At 55.3% G+C, this 18,131-nt stretch overlaps 1 protein-coding gene across 1 annotated transcript; it reads left to right on the forward strand.

Moving 5' to 3' along the window:
- Positions 1-11,180: 11,180 nt before the first annotated feature.
- LOC136102481 (prostaglandin D2 receptor-like) lies at positions 11,181-15,130 on the forward strand. The gene is made up of 2 exons (XM_065839577.2): positions 11,181-12,094; positions 14,497-15,130. The coding sequence occupies exons 1-2, from the start codon at positions 11,279-11,281 to the stop codon at positions 14,761-14,763; spliced, it is 1,083 nt and encodes a 360-aa protein (XP_065695649.1). The 5' UTR covers positions 11,181-11,278; the 3' UTR covers positions 14,764-15,130.
- The last annotated feature ends 3,001 nt before the right edge of the window (positions 15,131-18,131 follow it).

Here is an 18,131-nt window from a genome sequence, read left to right on the forward strand (position 1 = left end):
CGTGCCGGGGCTGGGGATGAGCTGTCCCAATGAGCGTGACCCGGGGGGGGGCGAATCTGGACAGGCTGCCCCCGCTTCGGCTGCAGGCAGCTGGCCGGCTCCAGCCCTTGGAGGGAGACTCCTCGCCTGGCCATGGAAAACCATTAGGGCTGTGAGAAGGGTTCAAGCCAGCTGGACACAGTCTGCAGCCTTCGAGGAGTTCCCTGTGCCAAAAAAAAGAGACCTTTTTTTGAAGCTTAGACAATCCCAGGGCTGTTTCTGGGGAAATCAGGCGCCACAAGGGGCTGGAAGTCCCTCTGCCTGGTGAGACCCCAGTCAGGATATCCCTTCTGCAGGGAATGGTGGCATTTGGTGGCACCAATGAGGTGGGGATGGGCAAAGGGGTGAGAACAACCTTGCTGTCCCATGGAATGTTTGGGGGCTGTTGAAAATACAAACCCATCCATCTTCAGTGGGGTGGAAGTGTCATAGTTTTAAAATGTCTTGCTGTTGCAAGGGAAAGATTTGGGTGGATGACCTCCAGGCTGCTGTGACTGCTGTCCTGAGACACTTCATTGAGACACTTATCTTCTAATGTATATTTTAAAGGGTAAATTATCTTGGGTTTGCAAGGGAGGAGCTGATAAGCCTGCAAATTTCCTGCACCAGGTCCAGCCAGTGCTGCCCTGTGCCCAGGCAAAAGGGACCCTGCAGGCCCTGAGGACCCTCTGCCACGAGGAAGGGGCAGCTACTGGGCTTTTTGCATAAGCTTTAAGATGCTAAAAAATGCATTTTACCACTCTCTTTGCAAAACTGGCACCAATCAGTTAAAAAAGGAGCAGTTGGGATGGTAATGGGGATGGGGATAGGGACAAGGACAGAGAGGGGGATGAGGATGAGATGCGTCTGAGGACGGATAGGGGGACAAGGACAGGGATGGGGATGAGAATGAGGATGGGAGCAAGGATAGGGATAAGAATATGAATGAGGCTGGGAACGGGAATGCAGACAAACTGTGCTTGTTCACACCATGTGCTGGGAAAGGGGGTGCTTGTGGGGACTGATCCCTGTAATTTCTTCCATGTGTGTCAGCAGCGCCTTTGGCTGGGGGGTTAGTCTTTCTCATAGCTTGGGCATAAGAAAAAAAATCAATAGGCATTGACTTGGTGGTGTTTTGTGCAGAAACAGATGTGCTGAAGTTGGAGGAGGTGGAGGATGCACTGTGGGACAGGGCTGGGGATGGATCCAGCCTGACCCGAAGCCCCCATCACCATGGACACTTGCTAAATTGGGTAAACCAGGACAAACCACTCCCTGCCCAGCAAACCCCCCGCTGTGTTGCTGCCAGATGTGGCTGCTGAGGAGGGGGCAGCAACCCCCTGCCCTGCTGAAGGCTCCCAGCGAGGAGGAGGAGGAAGGGCAGGCAAATCCTGCTGTTTTGGGCAGGAAATCCCAGCAGCCTCTTCCCCAAGCCCTGGCAGCCCTGAGATGGCTGAGCCGCTGCGACCGCTGGAGATAAGGGAAGCAGCAGGAAATGTGCATCTCTCCTGGGATGGCTGGGGAAGGAAACTGATTCCCGGTGACTGGAGCGTGGCTGGAGGCTGCTGTAGAAAGTAAATGCTGCAGGGTGCATGGGAGTCGTTCAGCACTTTAGGATGTGGGGCAGGAACAGGGGTGGTGTGGGGCTGGGGTAGGAGCAGGCAATGTCCAGCTGCCAGCTGGGTTAAGTGGGTCACCGCAATAATGTCCTCAGAGCATTTCTCCTCCTGGTCATCGGAAACCAGTTCTGCTCGAGGTCGAGCTATTTGGCAGGAAGAGCAACAAATTAGTGCCTCAAACATCCTTCTGGTTCTGGTAGGAAAGAATGCTCGCAGGCAAGAGGTTGTGCACAGCTCCCTGAGTCAGCATGCACAAGCTGTTTGGCCTCACGTCCTAAGGAAAAAGAGAGGTCTATCAGGTTTCCACGCCCCCCCATCCTTAATAACTAGAAACTCCTGGAATAATTCCAGCCAAATCTGACAGTAGCGTCTCTGAGGGTCTGTAAAACTAGAGAGGAGAATGAGAGACCCCATTAGATGCTAACTTGCTTGAGAAAGTGGGTGCAGACTTGGTTTTGAGCTCCAAGCTTAAACCATCTGAGAACCCCCAACAGGTGTCCGGCTGGGGTGATCCCAGCTTGACACTGTCAGGAACAACCTCTGATGGTTCGTGGGACCATAACTCCTGGCTGGGCTCACTGCCTTCCCCGTGGCTCTTTCCTTTCCCAGGAACGTCCCGCTGGGTGCTGACAGCGAGGAAGCTGTGGCAGAATGGCTGATTCCAGTGCAGTGCCCAACTCTTGGTATTTCCATTTTTGGGAACGGTTTTCATTGACTTTGGTCTCATTTCTTTAATCAGCTTCACCTCACAGCTCGTCACCTTCTCGCCCTGTCCCGCTGCTTCCACATGCAGGGACACCCTTCCACAACAGGTCTGCACCAGGAGGTACATCAGGACTTGCTCAGATGCATCCTTGAAGATGCAAATGTTGCCCAGGTGGGTCTGGAGACCACCAGCCCCCAGGAGCAAGAGCATCCACTGAACACCCAGTGATCCCAGTGGTGCCCAGTATTTAAAAGTGGACTATAAGAAAGATGGGGACAGACGGCAGGACTTGTTGTGACAGGATGAGGGGTGATGGTTTTAAACTAAAGGAGAGGAGATTCAGGCTGGACATGAGGAAGAAATTTTTGACACTGAGGGTGGTGAGAGCCTGGCCCAGGTTGGGCAGAGAGGTGGTGGATGAACCATCCCTGGAGACATCCCAGGCCAGGCTGGACGGGGCTCTGAGCAACCTGAGCTGGTGCAGATGTCCCTGCTCATGGCAGGGGTGGCACTGGATGAGCTTTGAAGGTCCCTTCCAACACAAACTGTTCCATGATTCTATTCTTTGATTACACGATCCTACCTACACCCAAGGTTTAATCGCTACACTAATTCTAATTACATTCTATGATTCTGAGGTTTCTGGCCCAGACAAGCAGCCTGCAGCATCTGGAGGGTGTTCATCTACCTGCAGATGATTTCCAACCACCACACTCCATCTGTGATCCATGACCCAGCCACAGATCTTTCAGCTCATGGCACCAAACATGAGAGGGGTTGTCCTTACAGAGAGCTGGGAAGATGGGATGTTAGATCACAGGTGGTTCCATAATACGGAAAATCAAGGTTTTTATAGAAAGAGAGGAAGACTACTTGACCCTGGGCAACTCAGACAAAGCAGAAGTGTGGGAAAGCAACTCTGTGTGTGGAGAGGAGAAATAATGAACCCTCTACACTAAAAGGCGAGATGGCAAGGGTTGAGTCTTCCCAGCTGAAAGGTAGCAGAGCTCTGATGTCCCAGCACTCCAGGGACCTGGAGACTTGTGGAATGGAAACACTTCTCATGTGGAAAAGCTTCCTGAGGCATCTGGAACCCCAGCCCAAAGAATTACTCCAGGTTTTATTTATTTTTATTATTAATAATAATTATTATTACTTTTTATTATTTTAAGGCATAAAGGTAAAGAAAGTATATATATTTTTTTTAATCTCTGGGACTCTACTTCCTTCCTCTCTCTAAATATTGCTGCAAAGCTGGTTTTGGTACCACAGCTGCCATCCCAAGCCCTGCGAGCCCCTGTGCTGCTGGCGTGCCAGGAGCTCAGCGCAGAGCTCGCAGGGAGCTCGTGAGCACGCCTGACATGACTGATTCCTGCACACCGTTCCCCCAAGGTTAGCCACAAATTCCTTATTTGGTCCTGGTTCCAGCAAACTCACTTGCAGACGGGGTTTCATCTGCCAGGGAGAGCAGCCGGGATGGGTTTGTCCTCTGTACGTGCTGGGGCTGGAAGCAGGGAGGTGACAGACTGGTGGCAGGGAGGGAAGATGTTAAGAATAAAGATAAAATCATCCCATTGATGCACATTTCCAGGTCCCTCTAGTGTTTTTCCCTGTAGCACAAAACACATCAGGGAGAGACTGCCTCTCCCCATCACTCCCCACAGCAGATCTGGTCCTACCCCATCCCCATCCCAGGGATCTGATGCAGCTTTGAGACACTTCTCTGGGTGTTTATACCCTGAATCAAGAGCCCTCTTCAGAATTAGGCTTTATTTGCTGTTTGAATTAGGTGTCCCTGGGACCTGCCCACCCCAGCTGGGGGTGAGCAGGGAGTTTGGGGGGAGCTGGGACCCCATGGCATGTCCAGGGAGCACCACCAGAGCTGGGGTCCAGGCCCTCGTCACCCCTTGCTCTTCACCCAAACAGCTCTTCCTATGGGTCTAACAAGTCCAAGACTCTCCCCAAAACCTCTCTGCAGCTCATCTCTCCTCGCCTGACCTCCTCAGGCCTCCAGCCCTGACCCCTGCAGCACCCGAATGCTCCGGGGTGACTAATCCCAGCAATTAGCCTCGTTCCCTGCATTTATCTCCTTCCTGCCTTTGTCTCATCCTGACAGCCTCTCTGAGCAAATATGCTTTTAGCCACATTTTCCTGGCTCCAGCTCTCACCAAACTGGGTGAAGAGGTTATTCTCCCCTGTAATGTGTCCCTTCCGACTGCTGTGATCAAACCAGTGACCAAAAAAGAAGCACCCAGCAGCGCCGAGGTCACCCCGGCCCCAGGCAGCGGATGGGCCAGCTCCAACTGGAGGCAATAGGATTTGTTCTTTAAATTGAAGACTGATGCGGACCCAGGGGCATTTCATGCTAAAAGGGATTTTAGGGCTGAGTGATCCAGCTAAATGGGGACAGAGTGCTTGGGCCAGCCTAAAATTCAATGAGAAATAGCGAAACACATGGGCAGCACATTTGGGATTTGCCTTCTCATGTTCCTCAGGACAGGCTGTGCATCTGCAGGGGAGCTCTGTGGACCCACCAAATTTCAGAGAGATGTAAACTCTCACATGTAGGCTTGACCAGCCTCCCATGCCTAAAAAAGCAAGCCAGGCTGCTTTAAATTAACTTTTCTTTTCTTTTTCACTTCAGGATTCATCTCCTCTTAAAGTGAGTTTCAAAACCTACCAGGATATTTCCCTATGGAGGTTTGGGCAGCTCTGCAGCACGTCTAACCCTGCTGAGGGCTGTTTTGCTTTGCTTGGGCTTCTTAGGTGCTTTTGTCCCCATGTGGGTCCCTTCCCTGCAGCACTTGGGATGCTTTGATGGATGCACCCAGACAGGGGTCTCACCTCTGGTCTGGGGGCTCCATGCAGAGTGGGAACACGAGACTCAGACAACAACTGAGGGGTTTGTCACACGATGCTACACGGGATGCTGCACGTGTCAGAGGATGAAGCTCCCAGGGGTGATGGTCCTCACCTCTTTGCAGTGGCTGTGTCAGTCTCCAAATGAAATAAATCACAGAATCACAGAGTGGCTGGGGTTGAAGGGACCTCTAGAGATCCCCCAGTCCAACCCACCTGTTAGCGCAGGGTCACCAGAGCAGATCACACAGGGTCATGTCCAGGTGGGTTTGAATGTCTCAGAGAAGGAAACTCCACACCCGCTCTGGGCAGCCTGGGCCAGGCTCTGGCACCTCCCAGCAAAGAAGTTTCTCCTCATGTTCAGATGGAGCCTCCTGTGCTTCAGTCTGTGCCCGTTGCCCCTCACCCTGTCGTTGGGCACCACTGAACAGACTCTGATCCATCCTCTGACACACACCCTGAAGATATTGATTAGCAGAAACAAGATCCCTTTGCTGACCCAGGGCCGGGGTCAGTCCCTGCCCAGGGAGTGGAGCCGCTGGATTTAATTTCCACAATTTAAAGGGGGGGAGGCGGGGGGGAAGCGGAATTTTCTGCCGGATCGCTTCCCTGGTGCACGGCAGCGCCCGGCGAGGAGGGGAAGGGGAGGACGGCGGGGCCGGGGCCGGAGCGCAGCCCAGTCCCGTCGCGCAGCTCCGCGGGCCCGGCCGCCGCCTGCTGCCCGCCCGTGGGGCTGCACCCGGCCGGGCACCCACGGCAGCTCACGCACACACATACACACACACACACACACACACCCCCCGAGATCCCCCCGCCCCAACCACACGCACCCCGGTACACACCAGCCCCCCGCCACGTAGCACCGCTCTGCACCCACCCGCACCCCACCAGCTGGCTGCAATTGTCTCCCTTTTTCCACCTTTTCCCAGCTTTTCACACCTTTCCCCACATTTTGCCTTTTCCCTTCCTTCCTTGATTTATCTTTTCCCGCTCTCCCATCCTTGCTCACTCCTTTTCTGACTCATTTTCTTCCTCTCTTCATCCTTTCTGCCTTCCTTTCTTCATTTCTTTCTCTCTCATTCACTTTTCCCTCCTTCCTTTCTCCCTCCTCTCCTCCCTCCCTTCGTTTTTCCACTATTTCCCTTTTCCTTACTCCTTTCCCTCCTTTTTTTAATGTCATTCACCCTTCCTTCCTTCCTTCCTTCCTTCCTTCCTTCCTTCCTTCCTTCCTTCCTTCCTTCCTTCCCCCACCCTTTCCCTTTTTTCCTTTTCCTTTTTTCCTTCACTTCTTCTTCCCTATTTCCCTCCTTCCTTCCCGCCTTTATTTTTTATTTCCTTCCTTCCACCCGCCCCCCTATCCCTGCCCCCCCAGCCCCTCTCCCCCCATTCAGCCCATCCTTCCCCTCTGGCAGGGCCAATTCCCACCTGCTCTCACTCTGGGGGTGCAGGGGACCCCCAAACCCCTCCACACCCCCCTGCTCTCTCCACCACCCCCTCAGCCCCTGTCCAGGGCAGTGTGTGAAGCAGCCGCCCCATGACTCGTCCCTGGCTGTGCTGAAAACACCACCCAGTCCAAACCACTTTCCTTGCTCGTTCCGGTCAACCCACGCCTGGGCCAGCCCCTGCCCCGGGTTTTTGGGGCTTGTGCAATTGGGGAAATATTGCTCCACCGTCCCCTCCTTGCCCAACACCTTCCAATACTGGCCCTGCCGGCTTTTTCACCTTGTTTTCCTCCCTTTGGCAGGCTCTGGCCAGAGCGGCAGCTCCCGGAAATGCAGCTGGAGGACGTGGCCACAGCACCAGACCTGCTGCCCCCCGAGGGCCTAAGCCGACCACTGCCCACGGCTTTTGACAGATTTCCTGGCTGGCCAAGGGCTATTTTCTCCTCCGGATGAGCAGCGCTGCAATAACACAGCTGGAAATAATCACCAGGGTTTCTCCTGCCTGGGTCACCCGATGACTCAGAGTGGGTCTGCGTTCCCAGCTTGCACCCCAGCAGCCCCTCAAAGCCCCCCTCTCCTGGGGACACCATCACGGTCAGGATGAGGGGATACAAGGACCAGCCCCGCCAGGTGCTGGGCTGTGCCAGTTGCTGCTTCTGCCTCTATCACGCAGTTTAAATTGGGGCGTTTGGGCATGTTTAAGATGTTCAGTGCATCTTCCCAACAAAGAAAACACATCCCCCTCGGAGGAAAAGCACTGGGGTATCACCAACTTGGGTGCTTCCCATCCCTGCACCCCAAATTTGTGGATGCAGCACCCTGGGTGCCTCCCAAAGCTCTCATTGCATCGTCTGGGCCATTGGATCACCCACCTGTCCACACCGGGGAGCTGCAAATCCCCAAGTCCCACCACATGGAAAGAGTGGAAAGGCTGGTGGGTGTTTAGTCGGAGGAAACCGGAGCAGGGGAAGACGTGGGAACGGTCAGAAAAGGACACTGGGGAGGGAACAATGATGCCCTGCTCCTGTCCCCTGGGGGACTGGTGTCCCCAGGAAGGAGACCGGGGCTGGGGTGGGCAACCAGGGCTGGGTGAAGAAGCACCAGCCAGTGGTGATGGAGCACTCCTGAGTAGGGTTCTCACCGCAGGACCCTTCCAGCCTTGTTTGCTTGACATGCGAATATCCAGCGAAAGCTGCCAAAAAGCCGCCGTTCCTGGCGAGCCACATCCTCCGTCCAGCTCCCCGGCACGTCACCCACCGCCTGCCAAAACCCTCCCTGCCTCTAAATTAGGTTATTCAGACACCACTACAAACACTTCCAAAGCGAGCGCTGAGCTGGAGGAAGGCGAGAAAATCACAGCACGGCCGCCCCGAGCCGCGTTGCTGACAAAAAGCAGGCGGACACGGCTTCTCCGGGCAGAACCGGCTCTTCAGGGAAAGCCAGGCTTGGCAATAACACAGCAGTGGGACATTGCTGTCCCTCGCTGCCACCCGGCTGGCAAGAAGAAGCTGTACGGGGTCAAGCAAGAGTTTTGGAAAAAAAACCCTGAAATTCCTTGCAGATGCTTCAAGTTTTTCCAGCACCTCATTTGTCTTCAGGGTTTTGTGGCATGCTGCTTTTTCTTCCGTTGTGGGTTGTTTTTATTCTGTCTTTTTTTTCCCCCCTTGTCCAGCAGGAATGTGACCATCACATCGGAAGTGTGACAAACAAGAGAGATTCATCATACGCGGTGATGAGACTTTCTCAAAATGATTTTCCCCTTCCAAGTAGCTGCAATTTATGCAAATTAACTGAAAGATGAGTTAAATGGGGACTTGGTGTATCTGGCTGTCCACACTGCTTTCTGTGCCGTGGGGGAGGAAGGAGGGAGATGTGTCTGCAGTTATGTTCCTGCCTGCACATTGTGCCCGTGCTCAGCGTCAGACCTTCCAGCAGTGGGTGAAGGAGCTGGGATCGAGTGAAAATCACCCCTCCCACCCTCTGCCAGCCCTGACCATAGCTGCACCCAGCACCTCAGAGGTATGGGTGGATCAGGAGATAGTCCCAAAAAGCCTTCCTCACCCCAGGCTTTTCCATCACTCCAGCACCAAGTGGTGCGAGGACAGGAACACCAGCATCCTCTGGTACTTCAGGGTTTCCAGCCACCTGGTGCATTCAGGGGCAGCACCCACCTCCAAAAAGGGTTGAGTTTTGTAATGGTTCTTTCTCCTCTCCCCAGGCAACTCCTTTCTGCTGAATGTGGCCTTCATCCGGCAGGCTAGTGTCTGTTGAGGGACTTCTCAGCGGTGGTGGAGAAGCCCGGCACTTTGGTCTCATCTCCATCAGAGCAGACGGGTAGCAATGTTCCCTTTGCAGGAGTGTGCAGGGTCGTCGCTCAGCCAGCAGCACATCCCTGGGTGATGAGGAATAGTGTCCCCTCAGTGAAGGGGAACAGCATCCTGTAACATCCTCAGTGCAGGAAGGGAAGCGAAGCCCAGATGTTTGACTTGTGGGGGCAACTCCTGTGGATGGAGGCAGCTTGCCTGGGCTGGGTTTTGGTTCAAGAAGGCATGTCACTGCTCTGAGCAAGAAGAAGAAGAGATGTCCTGCCCACATGCAAGATCCAGCCTTGGGGACCATCCTCCTTGACGTCTGCAGTGTTGCAGGGCTGGCACCAGGGTCTGGGACAGACATTGTCCTCCTGGCCCTTAGGAGTCAGTAAATCAGCTCTCCTGTGCTGCTGGGCTCTTCTTCCCAAACCTCATCCTGGGGAAAACCTGAAGGATCCTCACGCTACTCCATGCTGCCGGGATCACCCCAAAAGGAGGATCCCAGACCTGGAACGAGCTGCCGTGTGCTCTGCAGAGCAGTGAACTCCCCGGGTGCTGGCAAGCCGTCTGCTTGGGTGTGTTTTCAAGGATATTGCTCAGATTACTTCCCCAAAGCAGCTGAATTTCTTCTCCCCCAGGGCCCCAGTCAGGACGTGGCCACTGGGTTCGCGTTCAGCCCTAGTGAGGGCAGCACCTCAACACCACACATGTGCGAGCGCTGAGCTGCAACGAGTCTTTATCCTGATATCTTCCAGAACTGGGGCTCTCACCAGCCACAAATGGTCCCTGCCCTTTCTGCCAGAGAAGGTTTGAAGTCATCAGTTTCCTTCGTGCAATATGAGAAATACAGTCCACCACTAAAACATGCCAGGGCTTATGTCTGGCCCCTCCGACTGCCTTTCCCACTCCTGTCATCTTGATACTTTCCTGTGCTTTGTGTACGCTCATTCAGAGCAGCAAAAAGGGGCCTGAAAGCAGACAACCGTGGTTTCGTGCTTATTCATCATCACATGTATTCTGCAAGCTGTGGTATGCGTTATGTCGTGGTGTTTCTGCAGCTAGAAAGGCCACTTTCTTTTCCTGGAAGAAGCTTTTGGCACTTCTCACGGAGTTTCCTGGGGTAGCTGAGCACAGCCACGGGCATGGAGAGGCTGGAACCCCCGCAATGGGGGGCTCGGCAGTGGTACCCCCACACAGCAGGCATGAGGAATGGGGTGCAGGTAGAAGTGATGCCTGGCCAGATTAAAGGCTCAAGTGTGGGATGTCTCCTGAGTCATACAGAGGCACAGGCACCCCTGTACCTGTAACCCCTCCAGCAGCTTGGCCCAGCTCCTCACCCATAACCATCTCTGGGACTCAGCCCTGACTCCTCACCTGCAGCCCCCCAGGGGCTCAACTCCAGCTCTTGACCCTGTATCCCCCTCCAGAGACCCAGCCCCTCTCCTCTACCCTGCACCCCCCACAAGACACTCAGACCTGGCTTCTTACCTAGAACCCCCCTGAAAGGGGCTCAGCTCCAGCTCCCTGCCCTGCACCCCCTATCCTCCAGGGACCCAACCATGCTCCCCTTACCCAAACTCTCCCCTCTACGCCATAACCCGCCCCTCGAGGAACTCAGCTGTGGCCCCCTTACCCATAAGTCCACGTCCAGGGACTCAGCCCCCACTCTCTACCATGTTCCACTGCCCCCCAAAACACTCAGCCCTGGCCCCTTACTTGCAGTCCCCTAAGAGTCTCACCTCCAGCTTCCTGCTCTCTAACCCCTCCGCCAGGGATTCAGCCCCCGTTCTCTACCCTGTACGCGCCCCCTCGCAAGACACTCAGCCCGGGCCCCTTACTTGCAGCCCCCTGAGGGGCTCGGCTCCAGCTCCCTGCTCTGTAACCCCCCCGCAAAGGGACTCAGCCCTGAGTCTCTCACTCGTAACCCCTCCCGGGACTCAGTCCCTGTCCTCTGCCCCACAATCCCCCCTGCCCAGGTACCCGTAACTCCCCCGGGACTCAACCCTGATCCCCTTCTCTTCCCCTCTCCCGGGGTTTCCCCCCGGCTCTCCCGGGGGACTAGCGCGTCCCCCCGCCCCGCAATCACCCTCCGCCATCCCGGGCGAGGAGAGGGGTGGGGGGGGCAGGCAACGGGAAGGGGCCGCCCCAAGGGCCGTACCCGGTCGTTCCGCACCGCCTCTCCCCTCCTTCCCCCCGGCCCTCCCTCCGCCGCCGCGGGCCGCCCGCCCCACCGGGCCAGTCGCCGCCGGCAGCCGCGGCGCAGCCCCGGTGCGTTCACCCCGGTGCCGGTGCGGGACGCCCCATCCCGGTGACCGGATTATCCCGATGGAGACGGAAGGTTACAAATGCCGTAACAGCCGGTACATCGAGAGCGGGCAGTCGGCGGTGCCCGGGTCGGTGTTATTCGCTGCTGGCTTGTTGGGCAACGTGTTGGCGCTTCTGCTGCTGGGCCAGCACCGGCGGAGGTCGCGGTCGCCCGGTGGTCGCCCACCGCGGGTCTCCGCTTTCTACGTGCTGGTCAGCGGGCTGGCGGTCACCGACCTGCTGGGCAAGTGCCTGCTCAGCCCCATCGTGCTGGCTGCCTACGCCTACAACCGCAGCCTCAGTGAACTGGGATCCAGTGGGCGCAGCGAGGGCGAACCGGGTGTCCTCTGCCAGCTCTTCGCCTTCTTCATGGCCTTCTTTGGGCTGGCCCCCACCTTGCTACTGCTAGCCATGGCTCTGGAGTGTTGGCTTTCTCTTGGACATCCTTATTTCTACCGACGGCATCTCACCCGGCGGCTGGGTGCGATGTTGGGGCCGGTGGCAGCGGGGCTCTGCGCCCTTTTTTGCGCCCTGCCGCTGCTGGGTTTTGGGGTACCCATGCAATATTGCCCCGGGACATGGTGCTTCATCCGCATGGCCGGCGGTGGACCGCGCCAGCTTGGCTTCCCCGTCCTCTATGCCAGCCTGATGGGCCTGTTGGTGTTGGCCATCGGCGCCTGCAACGTGAGCAGCATGCGGCACCTCTACAGCATGGCCCGGCGGCAGCCCCGCCGCGGCCCCCCCGCCACTGCCACCCCGCACATGGAGGAGTTCGACCACCTTGTCCTGCTGGGGCTCATGACCGTTCTCTTCACCATCTGCTCCCTGCCGCTCATCGTGAGTAACCCCACCAGCCCCCTCCCCCAGAACAGCCCCTTGCACTGTCCCCCTGTGCCCAAAAGTTCGTGTAGTTGCCTTGCCACCCCCAAATATACACCACCCCATCCCTGGGGGTCAGTTCTTGCATTAACTCCCCTGGAAAATAATCTCCCTCCCTGCCATCTCCTCCCACAGGGGCTGGATTGTTACCCCCCCAGAGTAGTCCCTCACCGTGTCCATGGGGCTCAGGTCATTGCCTAAAGCCCCTTGGAGTAACTCTCCCACCAGCACCACTCAGGCTGGGAAGGGGGACATCAGGTTGTTGGTTTTGCCCTTTGGAATAAATCCTGGCATCACCACCTGCTCCTGGGGGCTTTGCCCCCGCTCTGAACATTCCCCAGGCTGTCGGCAAGGTTCATGTTGTTGCCTAAAGCCCCTTGGAATAACCCCCCTGTCACCACCACTGGGGAGTTCAGATTGTTGCTTTGGCCCATTAGAATAAACCCTGGCACCATCACCCGCTCCAGGAGCTGTCAGGGAGGGCTCATTGTTTTAGTCCCTCCTGAATCCCCGCTACTACAGCCCCGTCTCTGAGTGTCACATTATTGCTTTAACCCCCTTGGAATAACCCCCCGTCCCCAGCACCACCATCCCATTCTGGGAGGTTGCCCCCCTTGAATATTTGCAACCAGCACCACACCTCCTGTTGTTGTTTTATTGCTTTAATCCTCATGGAATAACATCACCCTCCCCCCCCCGGCTCCATCACCACCGCTCTGTTCTAGACTTTCCAGGAAGGTTGTGTCATTACTTTTGTCCCTGTGGGTGTCCCCCACCCTCTCTCAGGGGTCTGGGTCGTTGCTTTAACCCCCACGAAATAACCCCAAGCACCACCACCTTGTCCTGAGGGTGGGTTCATTGCTTTAAGCCCCATGGAATAACCCCCCCATCACCATCACTCTGTCCCTGAGGTGTTCGGGGGGGATATCGCATAATTACTTGGGTCCCCTCTGAATATCCTCCACCCCCTCTTAGGGGTTTGGTTGTTGCTTTAACCCCCATGGAATAACCCCAGCATCACCATTCTGTCCTAGGACAGGGGAGTTAATTTTGCTGGAATAACCCCCCGTCACCCCCACCCTGTCCTGGGTAGGGTCATTGCGTTGCCCTCCAAGAATACCCACCACAGCACTATCCCATCCCTAGGGCTTAGTTCATTGCTTAACCCCCCCATCACCACTACTCTGTCCCAGAAGTGTTGAGGGGGTTGGGTAATAATTTTGGCCCCCTCTGAATATTCCCCATCTTGTCCTGGGGGGTCTAGTTGTTGCTTTAATCCCATTGGAATAAACCCCCCCCTCCATCACCACCACCCTGTTCCTCTGGGAGTGTCCCAGAGATATTGGGGGTGTCGGTTCATTGTTTTAACCCCTTGAAATAACTCTCCCCCGTGACTGTTCCTAGGGAGGCTGGTTCATTGCATTAGACCCTTCAATAACCTCCCTATTCCCACTCCCTCCCTGTCCCACAGGTGCTGGATAGATCCAGACCCCTTTGAACCACACTGGGTTTCCCAATCTGAGGGAAAAACTCCCTGAAATCCTCCCCCTTCTTCCCCAGGGGTGGGGGTCCCACTGGTGGGGTGGGAGTGGGAGACTCCCAGCATGACAGAGCTCTTGTTGCCCACCCCACCAAGCAGTGCCCCATGTCCCAGGGTTGGATCTGCGGTGTCACCTTGCTGCCACCAAATGTGAGCGGAGCTGGTGCCACGGCGGGGGTTGTCCCAAAATCAGGGGGGTATGGGTGCTGCCACTGCCCTAGGTGACAATGTCCACCACTGCTCCCTGTCCCCTCTGTTACACTCTGGAGATGTATCATGACACACCAGCAGCCCCAGTATGACGGGGCTCATACTGGTTTTGGAATAACCCCAGCCGTCCTCTAACAAGCAGAGCTTCAGGCTGGACCTGGAGGTGGAGGAAGGACCTTGACCCAGCAAGGGTCACCATCTAGCTCTGGTCCAACCGCATTATCCAGCAGACACCTGGTCTGATACCCATCGCAATGGGGGACAACCAGAATAGGATGTACCAGCCTCAAGGGAAGCGCAGCACCCACCACTGCAGCCTGGTGAAAATCCCAGGATTTTCACCCAGGAAAAATCCCAGTTTTGGGACCAAATCTTCAGCTCTAACCTCCTGGCCCCAAAGGGGACATGGTGTCCCTGTGCTACCACAGTCACTGACCCATCCCAGACTCCCAGTTTTAGGGTCTGCAACCCACAACCTGTCCTGATTCGATGCATACAGGTATTGGGGGTTAAAACTTCTTTTTGCTGTCCCCATGAGAATCTTTTTCCTCCCAGCTTTAACACTGTAGTGAGATCTTTTCTCATTTTTCCTTTTTCTTTTTTTCACCAGATCCGGGCGTACATGGGGGCCTTTGCTGCTGATTTCAATGAGAATGCCGACCTCAGCGCCCTGCGCTTTCTCTCCGTCAACTCCATTGTGGACCCCTGGGTTTTCATCATCTTCCGCACCTCTGTCTTCCGCATGTTCATCCGCAGGCTTTGCCGGAGGCTCCATTCCCGGAAAGCCACCCTGAAAGGACCGGTCCCCGGGGGGGACAACCAGTTTTGTCCCCCGGGATGGCGCAGGACAGACACCCCGCAGCTTGGTTTTCCCTGAGCGCGTGGGGTTGGCAGAAGCCGGCGGCTGCTGGTGAGGATGAGGAGCGAGCCTTCGGCCCCGGAGCATCCCGGGGCTGTTGCAGAAGGGAACAGTGTCCAGCTCGCAGTGAGGGGTGGGCATGAAGTGATTTTGCCCCCTCCCCAGGCTGTGTTTCACCCCGGAGAGGAACCAGGGGGGTGGTCCTGGGTGCCTGTGAATATTTCCGAGCAGCAGCACTTTGTGGAGGGTTTGGGGTGCACTCGGCCCCAGGAAAGCAAGCGGGTTTTGGTGTGTGGCTTCAGGGCAGCGGGGACGCACAAGGAGGAGAGGTGTGTGTGTGTGTCCATAGAATAAAAGTATTTGGGAGCCCTGCTCCATCGCCTCATCCTGTGCATGGGCCCCTTCCATGCCAAGGGGGGTTCTCCAGAGCTGGTTTGGGGTGTCCCTGGCCTGGGCAAGGGGGGTGTGAGGGAGATTTTGGAGGTGTGGAGCCTCAGAAACTTGAGCAGCAGCTCATGACCGTGTCAAGGAGCTGAAGGGCACACAGGTTCCCTCGCCAGGATGCCCATTGTCCCTCCCCGGCATGTCCATTGTTCTTCCCCTAACCCCCTATCCCCTGAGCATGGCTGTGGATTCTCAGGAGCAGTTTACTTTTTTCTCAAAAATTGATTCCTCCAGGCGCTAATGTTGCATTTGTGTTACTCAGATGGCTACCTGTCCTGCTGTAATTATTTTAATTTGGTATCTGTGATGATCCGGAGCCTTAATAAGAGCAGTAATTGAGAGAAAGCAGAGCCTGGGATGTATAACCTCGCGGCACAAGCGTGCAAGCAAATGATCATTTTAATGAAAGATCCATTTCCCCTCAACCACATGTATTAACGAGATTTAATATCTGCCTCAAGTGACCATTTAGGCCAAAAAAATTATGATAACCAAAGTCTCCATCTGCTTAGTGTCCATGGAGGAGACAGTGCAAATACTTCTCCCCTTCTATTTAGCTAAGCCTTGCAAGGTGTAGTTGTGTTCCTGCCAGTTCTCCAGCGATATTTACTCCTGGTGTCAAATGGATTCTGGTTTTTGAAGAAGGAAACTCATGCAAATCTATCTTGAGGCCTTTTGGAGATGACCTGGTTGGGTCGGCTCTGTTTTTTTGACCTGCCAGGTTCTCCTGGCTGGAGAAAAGGGCAGACCTACATTTTGGGAGGTACTGGGGGGGACCTGCAAGCTCAGTGCCTCTCATCGGTGTTTTCTAAGGAGAAAGAAAAGAAACGAGGGTTGGTTCGTGTACAGGTTTCATATTACTGGTGTGTTATTGACTTGGAGATGGCTCACGTGGGACTGCAGAGTCAACAGCACCCAGCCTGCGCGGTGGCTTTCACCAGACCTGTTTCACCATAGCAGAATGAAGGCCAGGTGAGATAATGGTTCTGCAAAGTCTTGCTGTTGTTCCCTCTGGCCATAGAAACATACAACAGTTTGGGTTGGAAGGGACCTTCCCAGCTCCCCCAGTGCCACCCCTGCCATGAGCAGGGACATCTTCACCAGCTCAGGTTGCTCAGAGCCCCGTCCAGCCTGGCCTGGGATGTCTCCAGGGGTGGTTCATCCACCACTTCTCTGGCCAACCTGGGCCAGGCTCTCACCACCCTCAGTGGAAAAATATTCTGGGGTTTCCTCCACCATATGCATCCATACATCGCTCAGGACAGACGGACCGGGCACGGCCAGGCAGTGACATGAGCTGTGTGTGGTCGGTGTGTGCCCAGGCTGAGACAGGCCACCATCTGCCCATGACCCTAACGAGGATTCACTCCTAGAGAGGTTCCTGCACCACAATGTGTGGATTTAGAGCCCAGGGCAACCATGCTCCATGGAAAGCAGTAATTGAATTAAAAATAAATAGTTTCTTTATTAAAGTGTGTGAATGCAGACTCCATCCGAGCCCTGGGATAACGTGCACACCGCGGTGTTTGACCCATCCATGACTTTATAATCGGAGGGAAGAAATGGCCTGCAGGCTGCCGGGGTGACCCCGCTGTCCCTGCGCCATCCCCACTCCCTGGCTGGGTCTGTGCATGTCCCGGCAACCTTGGCACACTCGTCTGGCTTCTGCAGCGCTTTTAATCGATGTTGTGCCCTTCCTGGTGTCCTACCTGCCCTGGGCGCAGACTTGGAGGCTCCAGCCGGGCACTGCTGCCTCCGGGCAAGCCCAGCTCTGGCTGCAGCCAACAAGGTTTGCATTGGCGGCTGAGGGCCAAGCCGCCCTACCAGCAGATAAATCACTTATCGACGTGTTCCTGGGACCTGGGCCTGCCATATCGCCGTCCTCTCCAGAGATGGCAGCACGTCCCCAGCCAGGGATGGGCTCAGAGCACACTGGGCACCGCTGCTGCAAGGAGGGGGCTGCCACTTTCTCTTTTGGTTAACCCATTTTTTAATGCCCAGACACATATGGTTTAGGGCTTCAAGGAGTTACATAGAAGCTCAGAGCCCTTTCCTATTACAGAGCTTGGAAAATATTAAAATAAATTAAAAAAAAAAAAAAGAAAAAAAAATCCCTGCAACACGCGGTTTAGTTGTAAATGTTGCTAAACAGGAACCAAAAAAAGCCCAGAGGCTCAGGGCTCTCCGGCCAAATGCTGAGGAGGTGAGAGCTGCCGTGTGAGCCAGCCTACATCGCATCCTCCCGCCAGGCTCCTCGCACGGCTCAGCCGGTCCCCACGGGCCCCTCCGTGCCAGACGGCTCCTCTGCCAGCGAGCCTCAAAGGGACGGAACTGACACTTAATGGAGGCAATAAAGTGATGCTGCTCAGCTCAAGGCAGTGGCTCACACTACGATGCTCTTTTTGGAGGTGTTGTGCCATGCTCACTGCCCTCCAGCACCACCAGCTGCCCTGTCCCATGCTCACAGTGTCACCAGCATCCTCTAACCCTGCATCCCACTCCTTTCCTGGACATAAATCAAGCATAGCCAGTTGTTCGGCTTTTTTTAATTTTCAGCTCATGAAATCCAGGCATAACTTCTCACAAGCTGATTTCTCGGCAAATTGTTTAGTTCTTGCAAAGAGCCCTTTAAAAATTATTATTCTTTTATTGTCTGCCTGCATTTATCTGGCCATTCGGGAAGCAGGAAGGCGCGTGCCTGGGCAGGCAGCAGCGCCGGGGCTGCCAGGGTGCTCATCAGCCTGTGGGGATGTAAGATGCAACCAGCTGGTGAACAGTTGGGTATTTTTTTAACCCAGGTGCTTGCACAGAACAGCAAGTCAAGGCACCGAAATCTGGATGTGCCACGTCGATGCTCAGCCCTGCTCTTTTCCAGGGTGGGCACCGGTGGGCAAGGTACGAAACGGGGCTTTGGAAGAAAAACAATATCTGGCTTTGCTAAA

Source organism: Patagioenas fasciata, chromosome 5 (assembly GCF_037038585.1).
Source record: "Patagioenas fasciata isolate bPatFas1 chromosome 5, bPatFas1.hap1, whole genome shotgun sequence".
Lineage (NCBI taxonomy): Eukaryota > Metazoa > Chordata > Aves > Columbiformes > Columbidae > Patagioenas > Patagioenas fasciata.

Coding starts and splice junctions, on each gene's coding strand:
- LOC136102481 (XM_065839577.2), top strand. CDS start 11,279: ATGGAGACGGAAGGTTACAAATGCCGTAACAGCCGGTACATCGAGAGC. Junction 12,095..14,496: donor TCTGCTCCCTGCCGCTCATC/GTGAGTAACCCC, acceptor TTTTTTCACCAG/ATCCGGGCGTACATGGGGGC.